General features: G+C 43.2%; 1 protein-coding gene across 12 annotated transcripts in view; it reads right to left on the minus strand.

Annotated features, from left to right (window-relative positions):
* MKNK1 (MAP kinase interacting serine/threonine kinase 1) overlaps positions 1–25,614 on the minus strand; it is a 49,056-nt gene that overhangs the window by 19,319 nt on the left and 4,123 nt on the right. The window contains exons 1-7 of one of the 12 annotated variants that reach the window (XM_014536477.1): positions 12,607–12,694; positions 11,115–11,428; positions 8,188–8,299; positions 6,274–6,380; positions 5,049–5,096; positions 4,035–4,136; positions 1,519–1,616 (exon numbers count right to left, since the gene is read on the minus strand). In XM_014536477.1, the coding sequence (XP_014391963.1) occupies positions 1,519–1,616; positions 4,035–4,134 (198 nt within the window). In that variant the 5' untranslated portion in view covers positions 4,135–4,136; positions 5,049–5,096; positions 6,274–6,380; ... (1 more) ...; positions 11,115–11,428; positions 12,607–12,694. Of the gene's footprint in view, positions 1–1,518; positions 1,617–4,034; positions 4,137–5,048; positions 5,097–5,843; positions 5,944–6,273; positions 6,381–7,047; positions 7,103–8,187; positions 8,300–11,114; positions 11,429–12,606; positions 12,797–25,190; positions 25,310–25,614 lie in introns of those variants that run through there. The other 11 variants (XM_014536475.1, XM_014536473.1, XM_014536476.1 and 8 more) reach the window with 11 other exon arrangements.

The raw sequence follows: 25,614 nt of genomic DNA on the forward strand, positions 1-25,614 counted from the left end.
TCCTAATGCTAGAGATGGGGGAGCAGAACATGGTACAACTATCTGAGGAGTTATAGAGGATATTCAGACTAGATTATCTTGAAATTTCACTCCCACCCTGAGACTCTAGTGTTTATCAGTTGGATGCTTATAGGGAAAGCCCTAATAAAACCAAATATTGTGCAGCCATGTGGGGAGAAGCAGCCCATCTCTAGGGAGTTTTCAAGGAACACGAGAGACATGGGCAGAACTGCTGAAATCCAAGAATTGCCAAGCCAGGGTCCATCTTTGCCCAAAGATGCCAGGGGACATGGAGGAAGGGCCTGGTTTTCCTCTTGTGAGCCAATTTTGAAGAAATAGGTCTGTCATCCATAAATGTATTCAGACATTTGAAAATCAATTGACATTTGCAGTTTTTACCACACTTAAGGCATATTTTTTAAATAAAATTACTTGTAATTTATACTGATCAGTTTCCAAAAAGGAATTGAGGCAGTACTTTTGTTACCATATGAAACAATACTCCAGCAAAAAGGAACATGGCTTAGCAGAAGTTTTCCCCTTAATAAATCCACAGCTGGGACTATAGCAGATTGGTTAAAAAACACACTTCTTCCAGGAGTCAATTTGGCTGAGTCTGCCCATATGAGGCAGTGCTTAGACCCGGTGGCTCAGGTGGATGATTTGAAATAAGTCTGAATTGCCCCCTTAGAATCAATAAGACCTGTTTCTAGATCAGTGATCTCCAACTTTGGTGGATATTAGAATCACTTGGAAACTTGGTAAAAATACAAAGACCCTGATGCAGGGTCTTTGAGAACCACTGCTCTCAATCCATCTCTTTTTCCATATGAGGTCAGCACATGAAAGCACAGAGGGGTGAAGTGAGCCATTCCAAGATCACACAGCTAGAAGCCACCTCTCCTGTCCCACAGCTCAGTGCTTCGTCCTCGTGATCATGATACTCTACATCACTTGTAGAGCATTCTGTCATTTGTAAAATGTTTCTACTGATACCAGTTCATTTTTATTTACATCTTCATAACCAATCCATGAGACAGAAAGGTATTAATATCTTCATTTTGGAGATGTGGGGACTGAGGTTCAAGGATTTTCAGTGACTTTACCAAAGTCAAATAGTAGTAGTTTGTCAAAAGAGATTCAGGTGGGTTGTCTCATTCCAAATCTGTTTGTTTACTCCCTGAAGCTAATTTCATTTGTCAGATTAGTAAGAAGCATTAACACTATGAGCCAGGCATTGTTTCAAGCCCTTTGCACATATTAACTTCTTTAATCGTCACAAAAAATAATATATAGGTTCTATTATTACATCTATTTTACAGATGAGGAAACTGAAGGACATATAGGCTAAGTAACTTGCCTAATGGCACACAGCAAGTAGAGAAACCAACATTTGAATTCAGCAAATATAGCTTTGGAGCCCCAAATCTTACTGAGCCACCACACTGGGGAATATGAAATTTATTTGGTTTAGGACTATGTACAAAGTAAAGCCAGATATCCAGATGAGACACTCACTTTGACAGCATACTCTTGGCCATTCTGCAGGCTCACAGCTCCTTGAACTTTGGCATAGGCTCCCTCTCCAAGCAATTCAGAGGTCAGCTTGTACACATCTAGAGATGAAATGGATGAGAGAAATAACAGGATGAGTCACCCTTTGCAAGTTAAGATGGAAAGAAGAGCTTCTGTTACTCAGCTTCCTTGGTCTGACAACACAGGCACACGGTGACTCCCCAGTGTGGTGACGAGGAAGACCATTAGCTTTCCTGGCCATTTCAGGACTCAGTTTCTCAACAACTAGATCACAGAGAAGACATCTTGTTCCCCATTTTAGAGATGAGGTCAGTGGAAGGGTTTCTATTCGCACACATATTTCCCGAGCACCTACTATGTATCAGACAGCATATTAGATTCACAACAGGGACAAAGCAAGGAATAAAATATAGTCCCTGCTCTTTGAGAATCACAATTCAATGGGGGAAGACAGACACATACACAAATGACCCCAGAATAAACCAGACAGTGGGAAATACTATCAGAGAGAGGACAAGACATAGTAAAAAGGAGCCAGGAAAGGGAAAGGTTATATCTATCTGTTCAGAGAATCTGGGGGATCCTCATAGAGGGGTGTAATTTGAATGGACATCATGCATTCACTTACTCATTTGCTGAGCATCTACTGTGTGCCCAGCTCTGTGCTAGGCATTGGTGATACAAAGGGGAATAAAACCTTGTTTTATTTTATACCACACACAAAGGATCCTCTCTGGAGGTTTTTGAGAAGTTTCCAGAAGTCACCCACAGGAAACAGGAGACAGACATAAATGTAAACGGAAGCCTCGAGGTTTTTAGGGTGCTGAGTCAGAGCGGTTCTCACAGAGTAATAGGCTTGGGTTGAAAGAACATTTAGGTGGCCTGCCCAAGCTCACAAATAGCACAAGCTCTTTGAGCCCTTCCAAAGGAAGCTACAGCTCCATCATAGTCTCTGCTGAGCTGGCCTCCTTCTCCCTTCGCCTCTATTCTTTGGCTTCTTCCTCTTGAGGCAGCCAAGCACTTAAACCCACAGACTGAGCAGAATACTTTTTAACCATGAAATTAGGTTTTATCACTCTGAGTCATGAGAAGCCCTATAATTGCACAAGCCATCCTTGAATAACAGGAACTACTCTTAAATTCATGGAAAGAGCAAGACCTGTTGATTTGGAAATTATTCTAAAAATCATGGTACTTTTGTCCTTGTCTTCTCCCCTTACCCCCTCCACCCCAAACACACACATCTACTGACTGGGTTAAAGAAAAACAGACTCATAGATACAAAGAACAGACCAACAGCTATCAGAGGGGAGGGGAGTTGGGGGGCTGGGTGAAAAAGGTGAAGGTATTAAGCAGAAAACAAACAAACTCATAGACACAGATAACAGTATGGTGACTATAAGAGAGAAAGGGGTGGGGGGAAGCATAAGATGGTATAGGGGAGATAAATAGTGAAGGAAACAGACTTGACTTTGGATGGTGAACACAATACAATATACAGATGATGTATTATAGAGTTGCACACTTGAACCTATATAATTTTATTAAACAATGTCACTCCAATAAATGCAATAAATAATTAAAATAAAGAATACACACTGTTGTTTGTAAGTATTTTAAATAACATGCTTTACTCACAATGGACATTTGGTATTAGCCTTTTACACATGTCAGAATAGGTTGGTGGTTGGAAGTCCAATATTCCTGACTCATAAAGGGCTGGTCACTAGAACTACTGTACAAAACTATCAATTCACTAGTGTATCTGCACTATTGGAAAGAGGGACCATGAGGGGAAGCTATTTCAGGTTTCACAAAAGAAACAAAATAGATGAAGGGGCATGTCACTACTAGGAGTAGCTACTGATCCTTTCAATTCTTTGCAGAAGTGTCCAATGATTCACTTCATCCCATCATATGCCCAGTGGTAACAGGACGAGCATTGAGCCTGGTGCCTCACACAGGATTCAAAATGTTTGATGACCAACACTCTGTGTCCCCTGAACACAACATCCACTCTTAAAACGGTGTCAAATTCAGCACAAGTAGCTGCAATCTCTTGGAGTCAAATTCTCTGCTTATAGAAGATTGAAGTTTCATTTGCAGCCATGGCCCTCTCTTCCTCCTCCTACATGGTTGCTCTACCTCTCAGCAGCCCTTCTAGGAACAGCCGAGGGAAAGATCACATCTGGAAGGGGCAGAAACACACCAGCCAATCTCACTGCATGTACAACTCTGACAGATTGGTCTTCCTGTCCCTTGACCGTTGGGAGGAGGCCTGTGCATCATCCAGGGGCTTTTCTCATCTCTGCTCGCTCTCTTTCTGTCACTCCTTTGAGTAAGCTCTTGCACTCCTTCTTTCATCCCTATCACACACATAGCCATGAGCTGACTCTACGATAACACAGATCCTGTGATCTAGACCCATGGGCTTTTGGGAAGCTCCTCCCATGCTTGGGGAGCCACAGGCCCTGGTCTAAGAGAGTTGTGTGACCAACCTTCAAACTTTCCCAGCAAGGAGTCAGTGGCCCGGGCCTTCCGCTTCTTCTTCTTCCTCTTGTCACTTTCTGCAATAGGAAGGGGTTCACTGCTGCCCATCTCTGGGAGAAAAGTGGAGATGTAAGGGAAATATCACTGGACTGATCAAGCTGTAAGTTCGCCCAGAAGCAAAAACAAAACAAAACAGTGGGAGGGGGGGCCAGAGACCCAGGAGCTTTACACTGATGGTTTTTAAATATCTGTGAGGACTATTGATTTGTTTTGACCCAGGAGGCAAAACTAAAGGCAAAACCATTATAGCAGATCGTTAACTGTGGAAAGAAACTCAGACAGACAGGCTAGATTAAAAGAGGATAGCAGAGGCCTGCTTTAACCAAGCTCATTAGCACATGGATTTAGATCTGCCACCAGTCAAACTATAGTCCCCAAACAAAACAATGAATCCATAAGCAGAATCCCACCTGTGACATCCTCTAGCTTCAGCACCAGAAAGACAAGAAGGAGGGTGTGGTTGGGAGGGAGTGCATGCAAATGAAATCATACGATTAATAACATCCCTATGTGGATGTGCACAGGGATTTCAACGGCTTTCAGTGGAGATTGCCTCTGTGAAGGTACAATAGGGCAGGAATGTCTACGAGCATAGACGAGTGCCTATGGAGCCAGAGCACACTCTTCCCTCTCTGCTCCTTATTTGAGGGGATACAGGTAGGGTCCATTCAGAAGTCTGAAGTTGACAGGTCTACACCAGGTTGCTGGATGAGGTCATTTATTGCAAAAGCATTATTATCTCTCCCTGGCAAGCACCTGGTGCCCCTTGTTAAAGGGAAAATTTGGGGGCAGATATTTGGACATTGGACAGATTGGGCAGGAAAAAGTAGGGACAAAAAGAATAAGCAGGAGACTGAGAAGGGGAAAGAGAAAAGGAGGAATAATGAGCCGGTACCCAATCGTAGTACTGTTTCTAAGACACTCTAGTAAGGGCCTTCCCCTGGTAAAGATAAATTACTTACAGAACATGTCATGCCCCTGATCCAGAGTGGAGCCTTAATACTCTTTGCCTGCAGTTAGAAATAATAAGATTTCTCTGAAGTCTCTGGGTCTAAATCCCCACCAGGGTGATTAAACCTTTACATCCTTCTAAAATAGAGGCACTCGAGTGCTGATGGGGCATATGGTGTGAGAGCCTTTTAGACCAACCTTCAATAAACACAGGCTCTGGGTTGTTGGATTTTTTTTGAGAGAGAGAGATTTTGAAATGGAAGCTGATCTTTGCCCATTGAGGGAAAAGGCCCACTCTCTTCTCAGAGGACCCTCCTGAACATGATCAGAGAAATGGCTCAGGAAGATTGATTAGAGCTGATGCACGTCTTCTATGCACTGTTCTCAGAAGCGAATACATGACAGCCATGAGGAGAAAGCACACAGAACGACAGCCCTCTACAATCCAGAAAGCATGGTTAGGCAGCCAAGTGTCTGACAGCTCAATTTAGGTGCATTCTTCCTCCCACTTTTAGGATCTGATGACAGAAGATTTTCAATTATACTTTATAGCAGAGATAATCACAGGGATAAAAGGAATCCATAGAGAATCTCAAAATATTACTCTAGGCAACAGCTTCAAGCACAAGGTTCATCTTGTGTAACATGCTATGAATTAAAAAAATTAAACTTAAATATCAGCACCCAAATATCCACCCTGACCAAGGTATATTAAAAAGAAAAGAGCTGCTCAATATAGTGAGACATTCTACAGAAATAAAACACAGGCTCACTCATCTTCAGGTGCTCGGGGAGGGGGCACTGACCACTGTGACAATAGGCTGAGGAGGGACCACTGTCCCTCTTCCTCTTCCTCTGTGTGCAGTCCAACATCAACCCTGGTCCCCATTTATTTTCTCACCAGCACTGCAAACCAAGTGCAGACGGGACAGATTTTAGATTCACTTCTCTTTCTCCTTCCCTTGCCCACACTCTGATGGAAGGCCCAAGGACAAGCAAAACAGCCGACAGGCAGGCAATGTAGAGGAGGAGCCAGAGGGCTGGTGGCATTATAATTCACAGGGGATGCTCAAACATTCTTACGACTCTAGCTAGAAAACCCTGTTAGCCGCAATTTATACTTGGTTTTTACCACAGCAGGGCTGAGGGAGCCTCTTGTGGAAGAAGCATACCTCTGAGCACGGCTGCACACTCAATATTAGATTTTATGGCTTCACACACAAAAAGATAGAGTACCTGGTCTATTCTGCATGGATTTCATTGGAAGAGGGTATGCCAGAAGGGACAAATGGTTAAGACTTTCCTTGGAAACAGACCTTGTTGAAGGAGAGTTGTTTTTAAAACTAGGAAGAAAAAAATGTAGGAAGACAGTGAAGTGAAAAAATATGCTTAACTTCCCTGTTTACACTGAAGGAACGGGGAAGGGAGAGGTGTCATAATCTTACCAAGGAGTTGATAGTTTCCTCTCTGGAGCCTGTGTATAGTCTATTTTATCACCGACAGTGGGGCCTGTGGGGCCTTATTTAACATGCATGCAATCATTTGAAAAAGCTTCTTCAGAGGGCAAGATTCCCCAACCAAGCAGATCCTTGGCTCACCTCCTTCCCTTGGCCTAAGGCAGTGGTCGGCAAACTGCGGCCCCTTGAGTGTGGCTCTTCCACAAAATACCACGTGCAGGTGCGCACGTACAGTGCGATTGAAACTTCGTGGCCACACTCAAGGGGCCAAAGAACCGCATGTGGCTCGCGAGCCGCAGTTTGCCGACCACTGGCCTAAGGATTCTTCTCAGCTATTAAAACCCATCTCAAAATTCTCTATCCCTTTGAATGAGTTAAGGTCTGTGCAAACTCTGTTAGGCCCTATGCAAATAGATGGGATTACTGCGCTGAACTAGACGTTAAAGCTCCATTCTCTGCTCCCCAACCCTGCTGGAAACTATTAGAGCACTGATTTTATGTGGCCTTGAGAGCTCCCCAAAGTTCCTAAAGGTCAGGACTGCCACCTGTTCACCTCTGCATCTCCATAAGTCAGACATACTAGTACACCAGCCATCAGAGAACATGCACTGAAATGAAAATGATATAAAATGATGCATATATGAGGTGTTAGGTATAGTGCATGTTACCCAGGCCCTTTAAGTAGGAGTGTACATACTGAAAGAAATTTGGGTACATGTTTGCCTTTCAGACAACACAGTTTTATGAATTCTCTGATAAACTTCTTCTCAAAAAGAGTACTGTGAAACTCAAAAGGTTTTTAACTTTCTAGCCCTTTCTACAGGACTGGGCAATGTGCCTGTTACTTCAGAGAAGGAAGTGAGCACTTCTTTTGTTTTCAGACTGAACCAGCTGGTGTGGAGGCTCCCAGCACTTCCACCGCCTCCTGCCCTTGCCTTCATCTTGGGCAGGGCTCGGTGGTCCACATTTGTATATTGGTGGAAGTGGAGCTGGAAAGAAAGCACACTGCTGATAGGGAAGGCACATGGGCTTGGCATCAGGAGAACAAACTGAGTCCTGATTCAGATAGTACCAGACATAGTACCAAGGCCAAGTTACTTCACCTCTTAGAGTCTCAGTTTCCTCATCTACAGGATAAGTTTAAAAATAATGCCCGCCTTTTCCAGCAACCCCATGTGAAAATCCAGTAATATACTTACTATAAATGTGCTTCAAAAAACATGTGTATGCCCTAGCTTGTTTGTCTCAGTGGATAGAGCACCGGCCTGCAGACTGAAGGGTCCCGGGTTTGATTTGGGTCAGGGCACATGCCCAGGTTGTGGGCTCAATCCCCAGTAGGAGGCGTGCAGGAGGCAGCCAATCAATGATTTTCTTTCATCAATATTTCTATCTCTCTCCCACTCTTTTCCTCTCTGAAATCAATAAAAATATATTTAAAAACAAACAAGCATGTATATGCGCACATAACAGAGTAGAAAGACTATACAGAACTACACAAAAATGTTAATACTACTACAGTTTGAAAGAGTGTTTACTATGTGTCAGGCACAATGCCAGGCATTTATATATATTATTATCTCTAATTCTTATAATAACCCTAAAAGATAAATATTTCACCATATTTCAAGTGAAGAAACTGAGACTCAGAGGCTAAATTATCTACCAAATGCCAAACATGTAATTAGTGGTTTACCTGGGATTCAAATTCAATGCTGCCTTTTCAAGTTCAGTCCATTTCTAATTTACAGTAGTTTTCTCTGCATGCTGGGGTGATTTCTATTTTCTTCTTTATATTTTTCAGTATTCTCCAAATTGTATACAATGAAATTTACTACTTTTTATGCTATTATTATCTCAGTCACATTTTATTTTTCAACAAAAGACACAAATTTCCTCCAATGCACATTGAAATTTTGAATCTGATTATACATTTTTAAAAAATCATACCTAGATTTCTCTGTATTGAAATTCAACATTTGGTGAAGAAAAAACATTTCAGGAATATTGGTGCCAACCTGAAGATATTTTTATAATCTTGACAAACAACAAATGCTACTTCAATTCTTATCTTTTTAAGTGCTATTTTTTAAAAGAAAAAATATTGTAAAAACAAAACAATGCACTGAACATTCAAGCCTGAGAGACACCAGGTTAAATTCTAGCTCTCTGCATGAGCTTTGACAAGTTGCTTAGCTTCTCTGACTACCAGCATCTTCATAAACAAAATGAGGTCACAGTAAGGCCTAGGCTGCTTATATCACGAGGCTGTTATGAGGATCAAATAAGGACCTATTACACACATACTGCATTTATTAAGCACCTACTAACTGTCCAGTGCTAGACAGTGAGAACACAAGAGAAGACACAGTCTCTGCCCTTATGGAATTTAAATCCACTGACATGTAAAACAATTTCAATACAGTGGGACAAGTGCTGTGACAGGGAGTACCAAGTGCTGTGGAGCAGAAGAGAGGCATCTAACTCAGTCTGGTAACTACAGGAAGGGACAGCTAAGCTGGCACCTGAAGGAGGAGTGGGAACTGGCCAAGACGGGGGCTGGAGAGAGAGACAGAGGAAGAGCACATGCTAAGGCCTGAAGGAGAGGCAGCATGGCCGATTAGTGCTGGAGCAGAGGGTATGTGGGGGAGTGATGGCAAATCAGCCAAAGGAGTGAGCAGAGGCAGAGCATGTGCAGTCTCACCATCATAATATTATCATCATCGTCAATCATAATGAATGTGTCTAGTCCTAGACGTAAGTTTATCTTGTTTTCTCCATTAAAAAAAGAGTAGGGCCCAGCCGGTGTGGCTCAGTGGTTGAGCATCAACCTATGAACCAGGTCATGGTTCGATTCCATTCAGGGCACATGCCTGAGTTGCAGGCTCGATCCCCAGTAGGGCGTGTGCAGGAGGCAGCAAATCAATGATTCTCTCTCATCATTGATGTTTCTATCTCCCCCTTCCACTCTGAAATCAATAAAAATATATTTAAAAAATAAGAGTAGTAAAGCAAGTTCTCCCCTCTTTGTAAAATCTGTTAGTCAACAAGTATTGATTGTACTCCTATGGTAATAGCTGTTAAAGATACAGATCCAACAACCAACCTGGTTCCTGCACAGGGAGAGCCCAGAGAACTCACAGAGCAGATGAAGAGTCTTACCCAGTGGGACTAGAAAGGCAAAAGGTGTTCCTGACATGAAAGTACTGGCCCACTGTTCTCCCCAAAGCTAACCCTAAGGCCCACCTTCTGAAAGAACTGTCATTTCTCTATGAAGTCTTATGAGCCACAATGCCCCCAAAGTCACCAGGTCTGCTCCATATTTTGGCAGAGCCTATAGAGAACTGACCAGCTCCTACATCTGGAATGTGATATCAGGTGATCATTTTCCCACCAAAAAAGAGACTTTGCTGGCTAACAGTTCGGCTAACTCAGCTCATGCTCCTCTCCCAACCACTCTAGAGTTCTTTTCAAGATCTAGGATTCACTCCTCTTCACATTCTTTAAGATTTACTTCCTTCTCTAGAAAGGCACAGAGAATTCTAGAGAAGGAATAGCAGTGAGAGCAAGCTGATGAGTATAATGATCAATTCAGCAGTTTTCTCAGTCAGCTGGCTGAGGGCCCCCAAGCAAATGGAAACTGAGAAAATGAAACTGAGGCAATGAAAGTAAGGGGGATGGACACTCTTAAGGAACAGCCCAAGACTAAGAAATGTGAGGCAGAGGAGGAGGCAATCAGGAGGAGCCTGGGGAGACTGAGCCCATAACGTTTACTTCTCTGAAGCAGTAAAACAGCAATTAAAGTAAACACTACTACTACAAGTAGTTATAGGACACACACGCTTATATGGTGCTTACCATATGCTAGGTAATGTTCTAAGCAATTTACAAATACCACATTTTACATGTACTAACTTATGTAATCTTCACAACTCTATGAGGTAAGTATCATTATTTGCACATTTTACAGATGAAGAAACTAAAGTACAAGGAGACGAAGTAATTTGCCCAGGGTCACATAGCTAGTGGTGGCAGAGCTAGGATTTAAATCTAGATAGTCTGGCTTAGAATTCAAACTTTAAACTATTACACTATATTTAAACCTTAATGCTGAAAAGCAGAAGAGGGTAGCCAGTCAGAGTTAGCCAGACATCAACAAGAATGCTTTTATTTAGAAACTTTAACACAGAGATTCCCTACTGGTGTGCTATGAATGAGGTATGATCCTTTCATCAGGCTAAACAATATAATTTTCTATGTGTGCTATGATGTCAAAAAGGTTGGTCATCACTGCTCTTACATAAAAGGAGTATATTATCGCCACTTTATCATTATTGTATTAATCTGAAACCTAATTTATCAGAAGTTTTTTCTTGCTCTGAGATAGCTTTGTATTTTGTGTTTTGGCATATTATGTAGGAAGAACTACAAACCAGTCCAACCACATTATTTCATGGCAGTTCTTGTATCAGGTACAAGGTTACATTCTTTTTCTGCCAGACTTAATAGTTGGCTTACTTAGTTTCTGATAATATCATTACTACGTAGGGGACAAGGTCAAGGAAGGGGTACATTCAAACAGAAGCTAGTCAAATTTAACACATGATGGATAAGAGGAGGTACCTGTGAAATCAGCTCGATCAAAGGACAGTCTATAAGTGTGATTCCAGGGGCAAAGGCATTTCACAGGTTTTCCCCAAGAGTCCTGTGTGTAGTAAGGCTGGACAGCATTATGCAAATTGCAGTGTCCCACTCAACTACAGTAAAAGAAGTATGAGGCCTGCTAAGGTGGTGCCAGCAAGGTGATTCACAACAGGCCTTGAAATGGGCTGGGATAGTAAGATTCTCAGAGGCAAAAGGTCTAGATTCAGGCCCATCTTCTTCCCCTGCTCTGATACTGGGATCACAAGCAGCCTTCAGAACTGTCACTGCATCTCCTGGTGGAAGGAATGACAAGAGAAAGGGCAAGAGGGGTAAAGAAAGTGTGTGTTTAAGACGTGTCAAACAGGAAAATAGAATTACCATACGATCCAGCAACTCCACTTCTGGGTATTTATCCAAAGAAAACAAAACACTAACTTGAAAAGGTATATGCATCTCCGTGTTCAATGCAATATTTACATTATTTACCAGTATAATAGCCAAGATATGGAAACAACCTAAAGTCCATTGATGAATGATTAGAACACACACACAATGGAATATGATTCAGCCATAAAAAGAATGAAATCTTGCCATTTGTGACAACCTGGGGAAGGCAAGGAAGGCCTATAACTAAGGAAGGGGTAGAAAAGAAGAGAAAGAAGCAGAACTGGTCCTGCTGAACAACTGGAGATGGAGTCAAAGACTACTCTCCCTCCGTGTCTAATCTCTCTACCCCCACTGCCGAGTATGGAGCCAGGCACAGAGGAGGACTCAATATATGTTTATTAACCAAAGTCAGAGAACCCTAAGAGCAGTAGGACCTTCAAAGAAGGGGAGAATTCAGGAAGGGAAGCTTATTGGGGATGGGGAGCCATGGAAGACAGTGTACTACTGGGAAGCTTCAGATGAAGGGTGACATAGCAGCAAAGCATGAAAACTCACAGATCAGGCTAAGACCATTCTCACCCAGATATCATCTGACCCAATCTACAAATGAGGCATTATTTATAACTTGCCAGGCATGATAGAACCTCAGGTTAGAATGTTATACAGAACACTTCAAAAGGTCATCATATATGTCACTTATAAGTTAAAAAAAGAACTGAAAAGATACATCTCGAGTTATTTTAACAATGGTTATTTTGGGAGAATGAAATGGAATGAGTACAAAATTTTATTTTTTATACTTCTGTTGTATTTTATTTGATTTGATATAGTTGTTTTATAATGAAAAGTAAAATAAATAAATTTTACTTACTGCATGGTTTTCCTTATGAGCCTCTCTACTATTATATTCTGGTAGGAATGTGCTCCCCCGTTTAAGTAACTGTCTTAGGCATGCCAGGCAGTCCAGCTAATCCTGGCTGCCTAACTGAATACTGAAATCTCTGACTGACTCCTTCCTTTGGAAATAGAGAATGCCAATCTAAAGCAATCTAAAAGTCTAAGTAAAATGTATAGCCAATCTTACCTATAGGTTTGCTCAATTTTTAGAAAGCAAATCCTCTGTAAACTTGAAATTCCAGATAAAATAATGCTTCTGACAGGGGGTTGCTGTCTTCCAGCCGCAGGAAGTGTTTCAATGGTCTCTGCAGGTAGCACACATTCTTCAGTTCTCTGCTTCAGTTCAGCTTCTGCTTCATCAGGTCTGCCATGAAAATCTTTAAAAAGCAGAAATAGAAAGGATATCAAAATGCTGACTTTTTTGCCCTGGCCGGTTTTGCTTAGTGGGTAGAGCATCGGCTTGTGGACTGAAGGGTCCTGGGTTTGATTCTGGTCAAGGGCACATACCTGGGTTGCGGGCTGGATCCCCAGTGCGGGACATGCAGGAGGCAGCTGATCAATGATTCTCTCTCATCATTGATGTTTCTATCTCTCTCTCCCTTTCTCTTCCTCTCTGAATCAATAAAAATATATTTTTTAAAATGCTGACTTCTTTAACAGAACCAGAGAAGATAACGATCAACCTAAGTTTTCCCCAAACCTATGCATTACATCAGCAAGTAGATATACATAAAGCAATCACAGACTTCTCCAGTCTTTAAAATCAGACATTTGAGCATTTGAAAATGTTGAGATTAAGCATTTGAAGATTTAACAAGTGTCTGAGTAAAAGTTTTCAGATTCTGTTTCCACTGTGGAATTCTAGAACCAAAAAGACAAAACTAGACCTAGATGACAGATATGGACACCTCTTCTTGCTGAGGAATCTCATGTGGAAGGTAAAAGCTGACATTTCTCTATTGTCCAAGTCTAGAGGCAGAAAGATAAACTAGATTCTGAGAGCAGCAGGTGGCATGAACAGGAACAAGGTTTTACGCCAAATGCATAATTATTGCTAGTTTTCTATGTGATGGCTTCATGTTCTGTCCACTGCTATTTTTAATCTCATGGCTCTAGCAAACATGTGTCAAAGTAGATTTGTGAATTTCTCTACAACTTGAATGTGTACTTCCCCCTTTTTCCAATGAAAAAGCTCTGGAAAAGCAATTTCAATCTGAATTCTGGGAATCTTGTGCCAAACATTCTAAAAAGGTTTTCTAACTGGAAGCCAGATGTGTTTCGCCATTTCCTCAAATCATGTGTCCCAAACTGAACTCACCCCAACCCCACCCACCGCCTCCTTCCTCCTTTCCCTTCTTCTCTATCAGATTATATCATCCTGCCAGTCACCCAGCAACAGAACCTTTAAATCATTTCTAATGTCTCTTTCTTTCGCAATCTTATAAGCTCCAAATACTCACACTGTCAGGCTTTCCCTCAGCCTGTTATGTAGCTCTTTGAAGAATAGCACCTATTCTTTCTTCAGGGCCCATCACAAATTACTGAAAATAGTCCCAGAAATTACTTCATCCAGCATTTAATCAAACCCACAGTATACTATTAAAATACTTAGAGCTAGCTATATACATGCTTATGTGGCTCTCCCACTAGGCTACAAACTCCTCAAAGGCAGGGACATATCTTTTTCATCTATGTATTTCCAGCATCTAACACAGTATCTGGCACACACACACACACACACACACACACACACACACACGCACACACACACGACTAGTAAATATCTGAATGAATTACTTTATCCATGAAATATTTGTTTATTGTGCAACAGAGAATGTTAGCACATATAATAACCCTTCCTATATGTGCCTTTTATTCCTGAACAAATCTCTGTGACCCAATGAAACTATTTCCAGGGCCCAAAGAAGCTCTCTCCTTGTGGGCCACACACTTCCAGAGACAGCCTTGAACTTCAACTCTTTGCCTTTAGTCTTGTCACAATATTAAACCCCGTGTTCCTTCCTTGTTGTTGCCTATAGTAGGGGTTGGCAAATTTGTTCTGTAAAGGAGCAGATAGTAACTATTTTAGGCTTTCTGTGTCAGATGGTCTCTGTCACAACTATTTAATTTTGCCTTTATAGAGAAAAAGCCACCATAGACAACACGTAAATAAATGATTGTGCCTATATGTCAATAAATATTTATGGATACTGAAACTTGAATTTTTCTTTTTTAAAAACTCTTTATTGTTGAGATTATTACAAATGTCCCCTTCCCCTCTCCCCATTATTCCCCTCTACCCCATTCCCGCCCCACCCCAGGCCTTAGGTCTGTGTCCGTAGGTAATGCATATACTAGTATACATATAAGATCTTTGGTTAATCTCTTCCCACACCCCCTTCGCCCCTTCTCTCTGAGATTCATTAGTCTGTTCCATGTTTCCATTCCTCTGATTCTATTTTATTCATCGGTTTATTTTGTTCATTAGATTTCTTGCTTATTTTGATTTTTAGTTTCAATTGTTGATAGATATGTATTTATTGCCATTTTATTGTTCATATTTTTACCTTTTTCTTCCTCTTCTTAAAGAATACCCTTCAACATTTCATGTAATATTGGTTTGGTGGTGATGAACTCCTTTAGCTTTTTCTTGTCTGTGAAGCTCTGTATCTGACCTTCAATTCTAAATGATATCTTTGTTGGGTAGAGTAATCTTGGTTGTAGATTCTTGCTATTCATCACTTTGAATATTTCTTGCCATTCCTTTCTGGCCTGCAAAGTTTCTGTTGAGAAATCAGCTGATGGTCATATGGGCGCTCCCTTGTAGGTAACTAACTGCTTGAAACTTGAATTTTCATGCCACAAAATATTAATATTCTTTTGATTCCCCCTTCCCCCAACCATTTAAAAACATAAAACACATTCTTACCTGTGGTCTATATGAAAACTGGTAGTGATCCAGAAATGGCCTATAGTCAAGTTTGCCAACCCAGCTTATTTCCCCTCCTTACAATTCTATTCCTCTACATATACACATACACCTACACGCACACACACATGCACACACATGTAGGTCTACAGTAAAAACAACCCTCAGAATTCCTTTATAGATTTTGTGTTATTCTGCTGTTTAGAGTCACAGTAGGGCTGGGGAGGTAGGAAGCACATGGGTTTTCACACATACACCCACACGCACACACACACATGCACACACATGTAAGTCTACAGTAAAAACAACCCTTAGAATTCTTTTATAGATTTTGTGTTATTCTGCTGTTTAGAGCCACAGTAGGGCTGGGGAGGTAGGAAGCACATGGGTTTTTGAAGGGCTTTTGAACCATTAGGATCTAGATTCAGATTCTGGCCTTACCGTATACTAATGAAGTAACCCTGGACATAATGCTCAACCCCTCTGTGTTTCACTCTCATCATCTATAAAATAGAGACAATAACATCTATAACACAGAGTTGCTGTGAGAATTAAATGAGCTAATATATATCCAGTTCACAGCACAATGCCTGGCATAGAGTAGGTGCTCAATAAATAGTAACTATTATTCAAACTGGGATATGGCTTGCCAGATTGTGGCCTTGGAAAGTCCTCTGTAAACCACAACTGGGTATCATGAAGGAATAAACTGTTAGCAAAGTACAAAGGCAAAGAGATAGAATTTGGAAGTTTTCAGATACATGATACAGGTTCCAAGTGCTTGGTTGGTCCTGATTCCTTCTGGCAACATTCCAAATTCCTTTGAGCCTCTTTTCCTCCCCAGCGAGAACATCTGACTCTGACAATGTCTGCATCTTCTTAACATTTCTTACCAAATACCCAGATGAGCCCTGAAATCCTCTCCTCATTCTTGTATTCTTCTTGGCATAGGGCTGGGGAAGGGTGAATGTGGCCAGATCAAACCTACACAGATCGGCCTGCCACTGGGTCTTATATAAGTTGGACACCCAATTCTCTCTCAATTCTTCATAAGTTTTTTGCTGTATAGGGAATGAAATTTCTCCAGAGCTTAAGAACTAGTTTTTCTATAGAAGTTTCAGAGCAAAACAACAACAAAAACACACCAAGTATATAAATAGGGGTTCCATCATATCACTTTCTTTTTTTCAAGGCGTAACCATTTATTTTAATTTTTTTCTTTATTGATTAAGGATTACATATGTGTCCTTTTCCCCCTATCCCCCCACTCATGCCCTCACCCCCCTGTTGTCTGTGTCCATTGGTTAGGCTTATATGCATGCATACAAGTCCTTCGGTTGATCTCTCCCACTTACCCCCACCCTCCCCTACCTTCCCTCTGAGGTTTGACAGTCTGATCGATGCTTCTTTGTCTCTGGATCTGTTTTTGTTCATCAGTTTATGTTGTTCATTATATTCCATAAACTGCTACGCACTCCACGCTGCTCAGTCTGTGCTTGACAAGACAACTTATCTGCCTGGGTCATGACTGAGAAAGTCCACAAGGGGATCCGGTGAAGTGCTGGCCATTCCCCAGGCCCGGCGCCCTTCCTGGGAGGACCAGTCACCAGTCTCCTGGCGGCGGGGGGTGGGGGGGGCGCTCATCTTGGAGAAGCAAATATCTACGTGTCTTCTCCCTGCCACCCCTTAAAAACCAGAAAACGAAAGCACTGTACACACACTAGCTGAACCTTGATTTTTCCCCCCCTCTTAATGATATATCAGAGTTTATTCCACTCAAGACATAAAGAGCCGTTCCATTTTTAATGGCCACACAGAATTCCAAGGTACGGACGAATCGCCTGCCCCCACCAGGTGCTGTTCTAAGGTGTGAGGCCCTAGTCCAGGCCTCCCTCCTGCTCGGAGTGATAAAGTCGAAGCCGCCTCCACATGTCATTACTGCACACAGTGGTGCAGGTCACCTGTGTCCTGGCCACACCATCCCCGTGTGGGTTAGCCTGGAGAACACACTCGTAAAGGCAGAGCTGCTGCCTCACGTGGGCCTTGGCCTGCTGATACGTGCTTTCTGGGTTCACTCCATCTTGAAGCCCTCCAGCAGACAGATCACAATGAGGGCGTGTCCCGTATTTATTTCTTCTACCCTCACCCCACCCACCCACCATCCCTCCACTCCCCCCACTTAGCACACATTTATACACCCAGATGTCCGACTTCTCCATCCATCATTGATCCAGCTACATGCCTGTCCATCCACCCACCCGTGCACACATCTTTGTGCCCACTTGCCCATCCATGGCTGCTTCCAACTCTCCCAGCAAGTGCTCTCCCGCACCAGTCCTGTGCCGGTCCTGTGCTAGGGTCACGGGGCATGCAGAGATTAAAATGAATTAAGTTTACAATGTTCAAGAAAATCTTGGTCTAAGTCTGTATTCACTCCAGGTCACCTTCCAGGTGACTATTTGTTGAGCTCCTCCTATCAGTCAGGTGTTTCAGGCACTGGGCACAGATAGACACTGTTACTCTACCCCCTCCCACTTTACAGACGAAGAAACTGAGGCTCAGAGGTTATAGTGCAGTGGTTCTCAACCTTCTTAATGCTGCGACCCTTTAATACAGTTCCTCATGTTGTGGTGACCCCCAACCATAAAATTATTTTTGTTGCTACTTCATAACTGTAATTTTGCTACTGTTATGAATCGTCATGTAAATATCTGATATGCAGGATGTATTTTCATTGTTACAAATTGAACATAATTAAAGCATAGTGATTAATCACAAAAACAATATGTAATTATATATGTGTTTTCCGATGGTCTTAGGCGACCCCTGTGAAAGGGTCGTTCGACCCCCAAAGGGGTCTCGACCCACAGGTTGAGAACCGCTGATTTACAGGGAACTCATACAACTTAACAAAAGGAAGATAAACAACTCAATCAAAAAATGGGCAATGGACCTACATCATATCACTTTCAAGACAGAAAACATCGAGGGTGAGCATATAAAACTAAGGCTTGTGGTATCTCTGTCCTTGGTCCAAAAAGCCAGATTTGAGGCTTTCACTTCCTTGCTCCAACACCTCCAATGAGTGTCCACTGCTTCTGGAATCCTAAGCTCCTGTGCTGTCACTGAGGGCCTCCACAAACTTGCCCCAGACCATCCATCCTGCATTATGTCTTACTACTCCTCTACTGAAGTCTTGACCTACAGTTCAGGCAAAATAGACTGTTTCTATGGAACTGCCCTCAACAATTTCCAGCTTCCCACACTTGTACATAATTCAATCACCTATAACATTTTATTGAACATCTCCCCCTAGACTGTGAGTTAGGGACAGGGCAGAGTCTATTTCTGATTTATTTCTGGGTCCCCTATACCTAGCACAGGGCCTGGTACACGGCAAACACTTAATAAATATGAATAAATGAATGGAAACACCTAAAGTTACTCTTTCCTTAAAGGGTTTTAGTTGGACTTTTATTAGCAGACTAAGTATAGTCTGGGTTATAGCCAAGAAGTAGAAGAACCGAAGAGAAAGAAAAGAAGCATGACCAATGAGATCCAAGCAATGGAAAATAGGTTTTAAGAGTAAGGTAAAAGAAACCAGGGCTGTTTAGCCTGGAGAAGAGAAGATGAGACCTAACTCGATTTGGCTTTAAGTCCACAAAAGGTTCTCATGAGAAAATCTTGACCTCATCCTCCCTTTATAATCAGAAGAAACTTTTCCATATTCATGGAAAATGGAACAAGAAGAAATGGCTTAAGTTAATGCCAGGGGGGTTTAAAGAGGAGAGAAAGGAAAACCAAATTAGGCACCACTTTTCCAGAGACACTGTTATTGTACTTTTTGGCAAGAGAATTGGAGTGTCTTGCTTAGCACTTCTTTTGGAGGCTGTGCAAAAGGGAATAAATATGCTGCTCTGTTTCTGTTTACTATGGAGAGAGGTGGGAAAGACACAAGTCAGGTAAGATTTTCTAATGAGCCAAAGACTTTTTTCCCCAATATATTTTTATTGATTTCAGAGAGGAAGGGAGAGGGAGAGAGAGATAGAAACATCAATGATGAGAGAGAATTATTGATTGGCTGCCTCCTGCAAGCCCCCAACTGGGGATCGAGCCCGCAACTCAGGCATATGCCCTTGACCGGAATCCAACCCATGACCTTTCAGTCCACAGGCTGATGCTCTATCCACTGAGCCAAGCCAGCTAGGACAAGCCAAAGACTTTTTATTGACCCTTTTCCTACAGGCACTTTTTTTCATGTCATGCTTTGCAATCCTGTGATGGAACAATTTAGCATTTCAAAGTTTCCTGATGGGGCAATGGAAAGAAACAGAAGGCAACAATATCACAGTAAGACAGGGATAATACCCTAATATATATACTTTCTATAAAAACAATATCTAACTGGACATTAATAACAATTATTAATATTATTACTATTAAAGCTAATATTCGTTGAACACCTACTATGTGCCAGACACTGTGCTAAGTGGTTAACATAACTTATCTGAATCCCCATAATAACCCCATGATATAGACAATATTTGTATCCCCATTCTACAGAGGAATAAACTAAGACCCAAGAAGGTTAAATAACTTGCCCAAGTCACATAGCTAGCAAGTGATAGAACCTGGACTAAAACCCAGGCAATATGACTCTAGAGGCAATATGACTTTAATAAACGAGGCATGCGGCCCTGCCAGCCACGAGTTTGACATGCTTGCTCTAGAGCAGCGGTTCTCAACCTGTGGGTCGCGACCCCTTTGGGGGTCGAACAACCCTTTCACAGGGGTTGCCTAAGACCATCGGAAAACACATATATAATTACATATTGTTTTTTGATTAATCACTATGCTTTAATTATGTTCAATTTGTAACAATGAAATTGGAGGTCACCACAACATGAGGAACTGTATTAAAGGGGTTGCGGCATTAGGAAGGTTGAGAACCACTGCTCTAGAGTCTATATACCTAACTACTATATCTCTATATAAGAAGGATGAGAGACTAGAATTTAAACGCTTGAGTCTCTGGATCCAGGTTCATATTCTCAGCTACTTACTTATACTGCCCCAAGTCAGGAAGAACAATGTAACACATGAATGGCATTAGCAAGAGAAGAGATTTCAGAAGTGAACCAAAATACCCCCCATATTACAGAGAAAGAAGCTGACATTGAGGACTCACAGATTATAATGAGCAGAATCAGGACTTGAATGCCAGCCTTTTGACTCCAAGTCCTCTTTCCTCCATTATAGATTCTTGTCTAATTTGAGGGTGAGAAAATGAAGGAAAACTATGTGCCAAATCAGTCCCTCCCTAGGCACTTCTGTAATGAACTGTTAATCTCACATTAGAAACTATGTCTGAACTATAAGGGTGCCAGAAGTCTCTATAAATGGATTCTAAGATCCTACTAGCTAAGAATGGCAATACACTGATTTATGGTACTGCAGGAGCTGCCATAATGCTCACATATTAAGCCAATCAAGCAGCCCTAGACCAGGCATTTTCCATAGTAGGTCAGTGGTTGACAGTTTAAGCCTGAACTGAACTATGTCAACAGCCTCCTCATCAATGTCCCCATTCTGGGACCTGCTTTGCTCTAGTCTGGCCTCCATTCTACAGCCACAATAAACAGAGTCCTAGTCATGGCCTGCAGAGCCTTGCAACACAATGGAAAAAGGGACATGGGTCTTTGAATCTAATACTCATAAGTGTGGACCAAGTTCTGCCACCTACTAGCCACCTGACCTTGGGCAAGTCACTTTAATCTTTCTGAGGTCTGGTTTCTTCATCTTTAAATTGGAGATAAATATCCCCATATTACAGGGTTATGAGGATTACCTAAATTATAGTGTGTAAAGCATCTAACATATTGCAAGCCGTAAAACAGAGCAGACACTCGGTAAATGTTAGTGTTCGTCTTCCCACTCCCTTCTCTACATTTTGAGCACAAAGCACCATTTCAACTTATTTCCACTCCTCAACACCTCACCAACTCCATTCCTCTTCCCCAAAACACACACACACACACACACACACACTCATTTCCACCTCTAGGCCACTATTCAAACTGCTCCTTCTCACAGGAATTAACTTCCTCCAAGGCCTACCATAAATTTTCCACCTTTAGGAATCCTTCTCTAGACCCCCTTTGTTTGTGTTGGGATTGATTTCTCCTTCTTCCAAACTCCCACTTTGTTTACATTTTTTACTACATTTACCATAGTCAGCCTGATTTCAGTTATTTATGTACTTATCTATCTTCCCAACTACATGAGGGAGAAGGCTCTAAGAAGAAAATTACTTATACGGGACAGGAAATATGAGGTTTTTCTGTGTATATTTCTCAATACCAGGGTCTTGTACATAGCAAGACCTCAATATCTATTTATTGAATTGAATCTTGCCACCCTTGACTGGAAATCTTTACAGAAAAGATCCTGGAGTGAGTTTACTCTAAAGTTCTACATTTATTTACTGTCTGATTTGCTAGACATGCAATTTTTAAAAAAATTTATTTTATTGATTTTTTTACAGAGAGGAAGGGAAAGGGATATAGAGTTAGAAACATCGATGAGAGAGAAACGTCGATCAGCTGCCTCCTGCACACCTCCCACTGGGGGTATACCTGCAACCAAAGTACATGCCCTTGACCGGAATCAAACCCGGGACCCTTCAGTCCTCAGGCTGACGCTCTATCCACTGAGCCAAACAGGTCAGGGCTAGACATGCAATTTTTAATTCTAATGTTTCTAAACTAAGATCCACTAATACCTATGTCAGCACGCTTTATTCCTTTAACCATTCTCTCAACATACTCTGGACTCCTCTCAAGAATCCCTCCAGGGTATGGATAGACATTGCTGGGAGGACGGCACTCATTCCCAGAGTAGGGTGATGTGGCAGCAAGCTCTTTGGTGAACTGTTCCCCCCAACTGGTTAGGAGATGACTACCATTAAAACCATATTAAAAACCAAGTTGTGGATCCTAAAGTAGATCTGGATGATTTCTACCTGCTTTAGTTTCCAAATCTATAAAACAGAGTTTTGAAATGTTACATATAAAGCACTTAAAACAACATCTGCCACACAGTAAGCGCTCAATAAATGTTAGATATATTAACAATGTAGCAGACTGGAAAAAACAAAGAGCCAGGACTTTTCACTTCCAGCACTATTCCCACCACTGACTGGTTCCCTGTGCAATCTTGATCGAGTCCTCTGCCCTCTAGGTCTTTCTCAATCTGTAAAAGTAAAGAGATAGAACCAGATGATTCCCATGCTCCTTCTACCTTCAACGATGTATATTTCTCTGTGAACAACAAAGAGCCTTCTGTTCCATATGCTGAATCTGTTTGCAAGGGAAAATGTGAATGTGTAGCTGCTGGTTCCCAGATGGGAAGAGCCAAGGACAGGGCAACCGATTAGTAAACCACCTGTGCACTTCCCCCTTTGTGAGCTATATATATCTATCATACGCAGTGCAGGTCCCTGAACAGAGCACCACCTCCTTTCCAACAAAACTTACTGCGAAGGCAAGACAAGAGCCTGAAAACAAGAGCAGCAACGAAGAGTCCTCTTTTGTGCGGAATACCTGCACCTTCTTGCCTTTGATGCCTGTAATTGGGGCATAATCAATCTACACCGGGCTCTCCTGGGGCACATCTTCTCTTGAAGGAAAAACACAAAGGCCCACTCTGAACCTGAAAGCTCATAAAACAAAAACCAAAGCAAGAAAATAAAAAATGCCACTGACTCATTCAGCCACACACACTGCAGAGGCCTACTCTGTACCAGGCAGAGGAGGGATGAAACAGACATGGTCCCTTGCCACCAATGTACTCAGAGTACATATGGGGTGACAGACCTGAAGGCAGACAGCAAACAGAGTTATAGTCGAGCTGTGGCCTCTGCTACAGAAGACGGGAAGGGGACAACTAATCCAGCAGGGGAATCAGGGAAGCTTCACTGACAGGTCACATGGGCCTTGAAAGATGAGAGGGAAGAGGGGACTCCAGGAAGAGGGAATACAAGCAAAGGAACATGCAGGGAGGGTGTGAGCAGCAAAAAGTAGTTTGTTTTGACGGGGTCACAGGGTGCAAGACAAGGGGAAACAGAAGAGAAGTTTTGGAACAGATTACGGAGGAACTTGTGTATGAGGCTGAGGAGTCCAAACTCTACACCAGCGGTTCTCAACCTGTGGGTCGCGACCCCTTTGGCGGTTGAACGACCCTTTCACAGGGGTCGCCTAAGACCATCCTGCATATCAGATATTTACATTACGATTCATAACAGTAGCAACATTACAGTTATGAAGTAGCAACAAAAATAATTTTATGGTTGGGTCACAACATGAGGAACTGTATTTAAAGAGCCAGAAGGTTGAGAACCACTGCTCTATCAGACAGGCAACGAAGCCCACCAAGGTTTCTGAGCAGAGATAAAAAATGATGAGAACAGTGTCGCAGGAAGATCATGCGGGCACCCATAAAGAGGATGCAAAAGGAATCAAGTTAGGAGACTACGATGAGACCACGTAACAGGAGACCACACTGCAGAAGCAGGTGCAGGAACCCAACAGCTCCCATTCACAGAGCGTCTCTCGGGCACGGTCCAGCTTCATGCAGTCCGACCTCAGGAGGTGCTCACTTGCCAGGCCCTCTGGCCCTCACAATCTTCTAGGGAACGAGAGTAACAGGCCTGCCAACCAAAGTCAAGAACCCAACCATCCTTCTGGGTCACAGGAAGGGAAGAGCTGACGTGGGATAAGTTGGCCCCAATCTCCAGCTGGCCCGGCTCCATAGAAAAGCCCAACCGCCCGCCGCTCTCCCCTTGACATCACTTCCAGCCTAGCTCTCTTGGGAGGGGCTGAAGCTAAGGGCAGTGGGGCCGAAAGCACCTGGCCAAGGGCTAAGGAGCCAGTGAGATAACTGCCCAGCGTGGCACTTGGCACACGGGCAATGGCTAGCAAGCATTTGTTCCTTTCCCATCCTACAAGGTCAGAGCCACCTGTAAACCCCACTGAGGCGTCAGGACCTAGGTCACCTCAACTCTCCCCCCAGGGCCTCTCTAAAGTACCCCAGTCCAAAATGACCGAGCTCATAAATCACACCCATTTCATGACAGGTGCCATGCTAGGTGACACACGGAATTCTATTCACCTTTCCCAATGACCCTACTTGGCCCTTTTTATACAGGAGACAGTAACGTGCTGCGAGGGGAAATGACTTGCCCGAGGACACACAGATAGAAGTGCAGAGGTGAGATCCAGCGCCACGCACTTCCAACGCGTCCCCCCGGTCACCGTGCTGGCCTGCTCCTGGCCACCTGACGGACAGGTAGCCTGGAAAGTCCCTCCCTCAGGGGAGAGATGGCACCGGCACTGTGCTCTCTCCTCCAGGCACAGCGACCGCGCATGTCAGGAGCTTTTCTATGAAAACAGTTAACTTTAAAATATGTAGGACCAAGATATTAGAAATTCCTCACACGAAAAATGACTCATGATGTTGGACCGCCTGAGCCTCCAACCCAGCCATATAGCTAGCAGGACTCCGTCTCCAACTGGCCCCAGACTGAGCTCCGACCTCGGACACCTGCCACACCCCGGCCCCGACCCGAGGCACAGGCCAAGCCCGACCGGGACCCACGCCGCACCCCGAGCTCCTCACGGACGGAGCCCTGAGAGGACGCTAAAAAAGCGTCCCCTGGGCTGACACCCGCAGCACAATCGGGTCGTGACCTCGGACGGTTCCGAAGGACCTGATTTCTCCGTCCCAGGGCATGAACTCACTCACAGACACGCCCTCCCCGAAACTCATTTCACTCGCAGGGATACCTCGCTGTCTTGTCTTCCCCTCAGCGGACTCTCCACAGAACCGGTCGCGCTCCCCCTCCAGCAGATCGCTCTGCTGAGGACGCGGAAGAGGCGGTGCTAGACCCGAGGGGGCGGGCCCGACCGCAGAGGAGCGCGGGGGCGGACTTGCGCCTGCGCCCTGACGGCTACGCCCAGGGAGAGGGTGGGGCGAGCTTAGTGAACTGCGCAGGCGCGATTGAGAGGGGCGGGGAGGTTGCGGGGAAGTGGGTGGGGCTTAGCTCCTTTGATGCTTGAACTTTTCGCGTGAACTTTGAGAAGCCTGGGAAGCGCCAGGAGGGAGGAGGCCAGGAAGCATCAGGTGTCATTAACATTTACCGAGAGCTCCTGCATGCCAAGAAGGAATTTTAAAAATGTCTTTTACGTATGGGGATATGCTGCCTGTCTT

This window comes from Myotis brandtii, unplaced genomic scaffold, assembly GCF_000412655.1.
Source record: "Myotis brandtii unplaced genomic scaffold, ASM41265v1 scaffold1631, whole genome shotgun sequence".
Classification (NCBI taxonomy): Eukaryota; Metazoa; Chordata; class Mammalia; order Chiroptera; family Vespertilionidae; genus Myotis; species Myotis brandtii.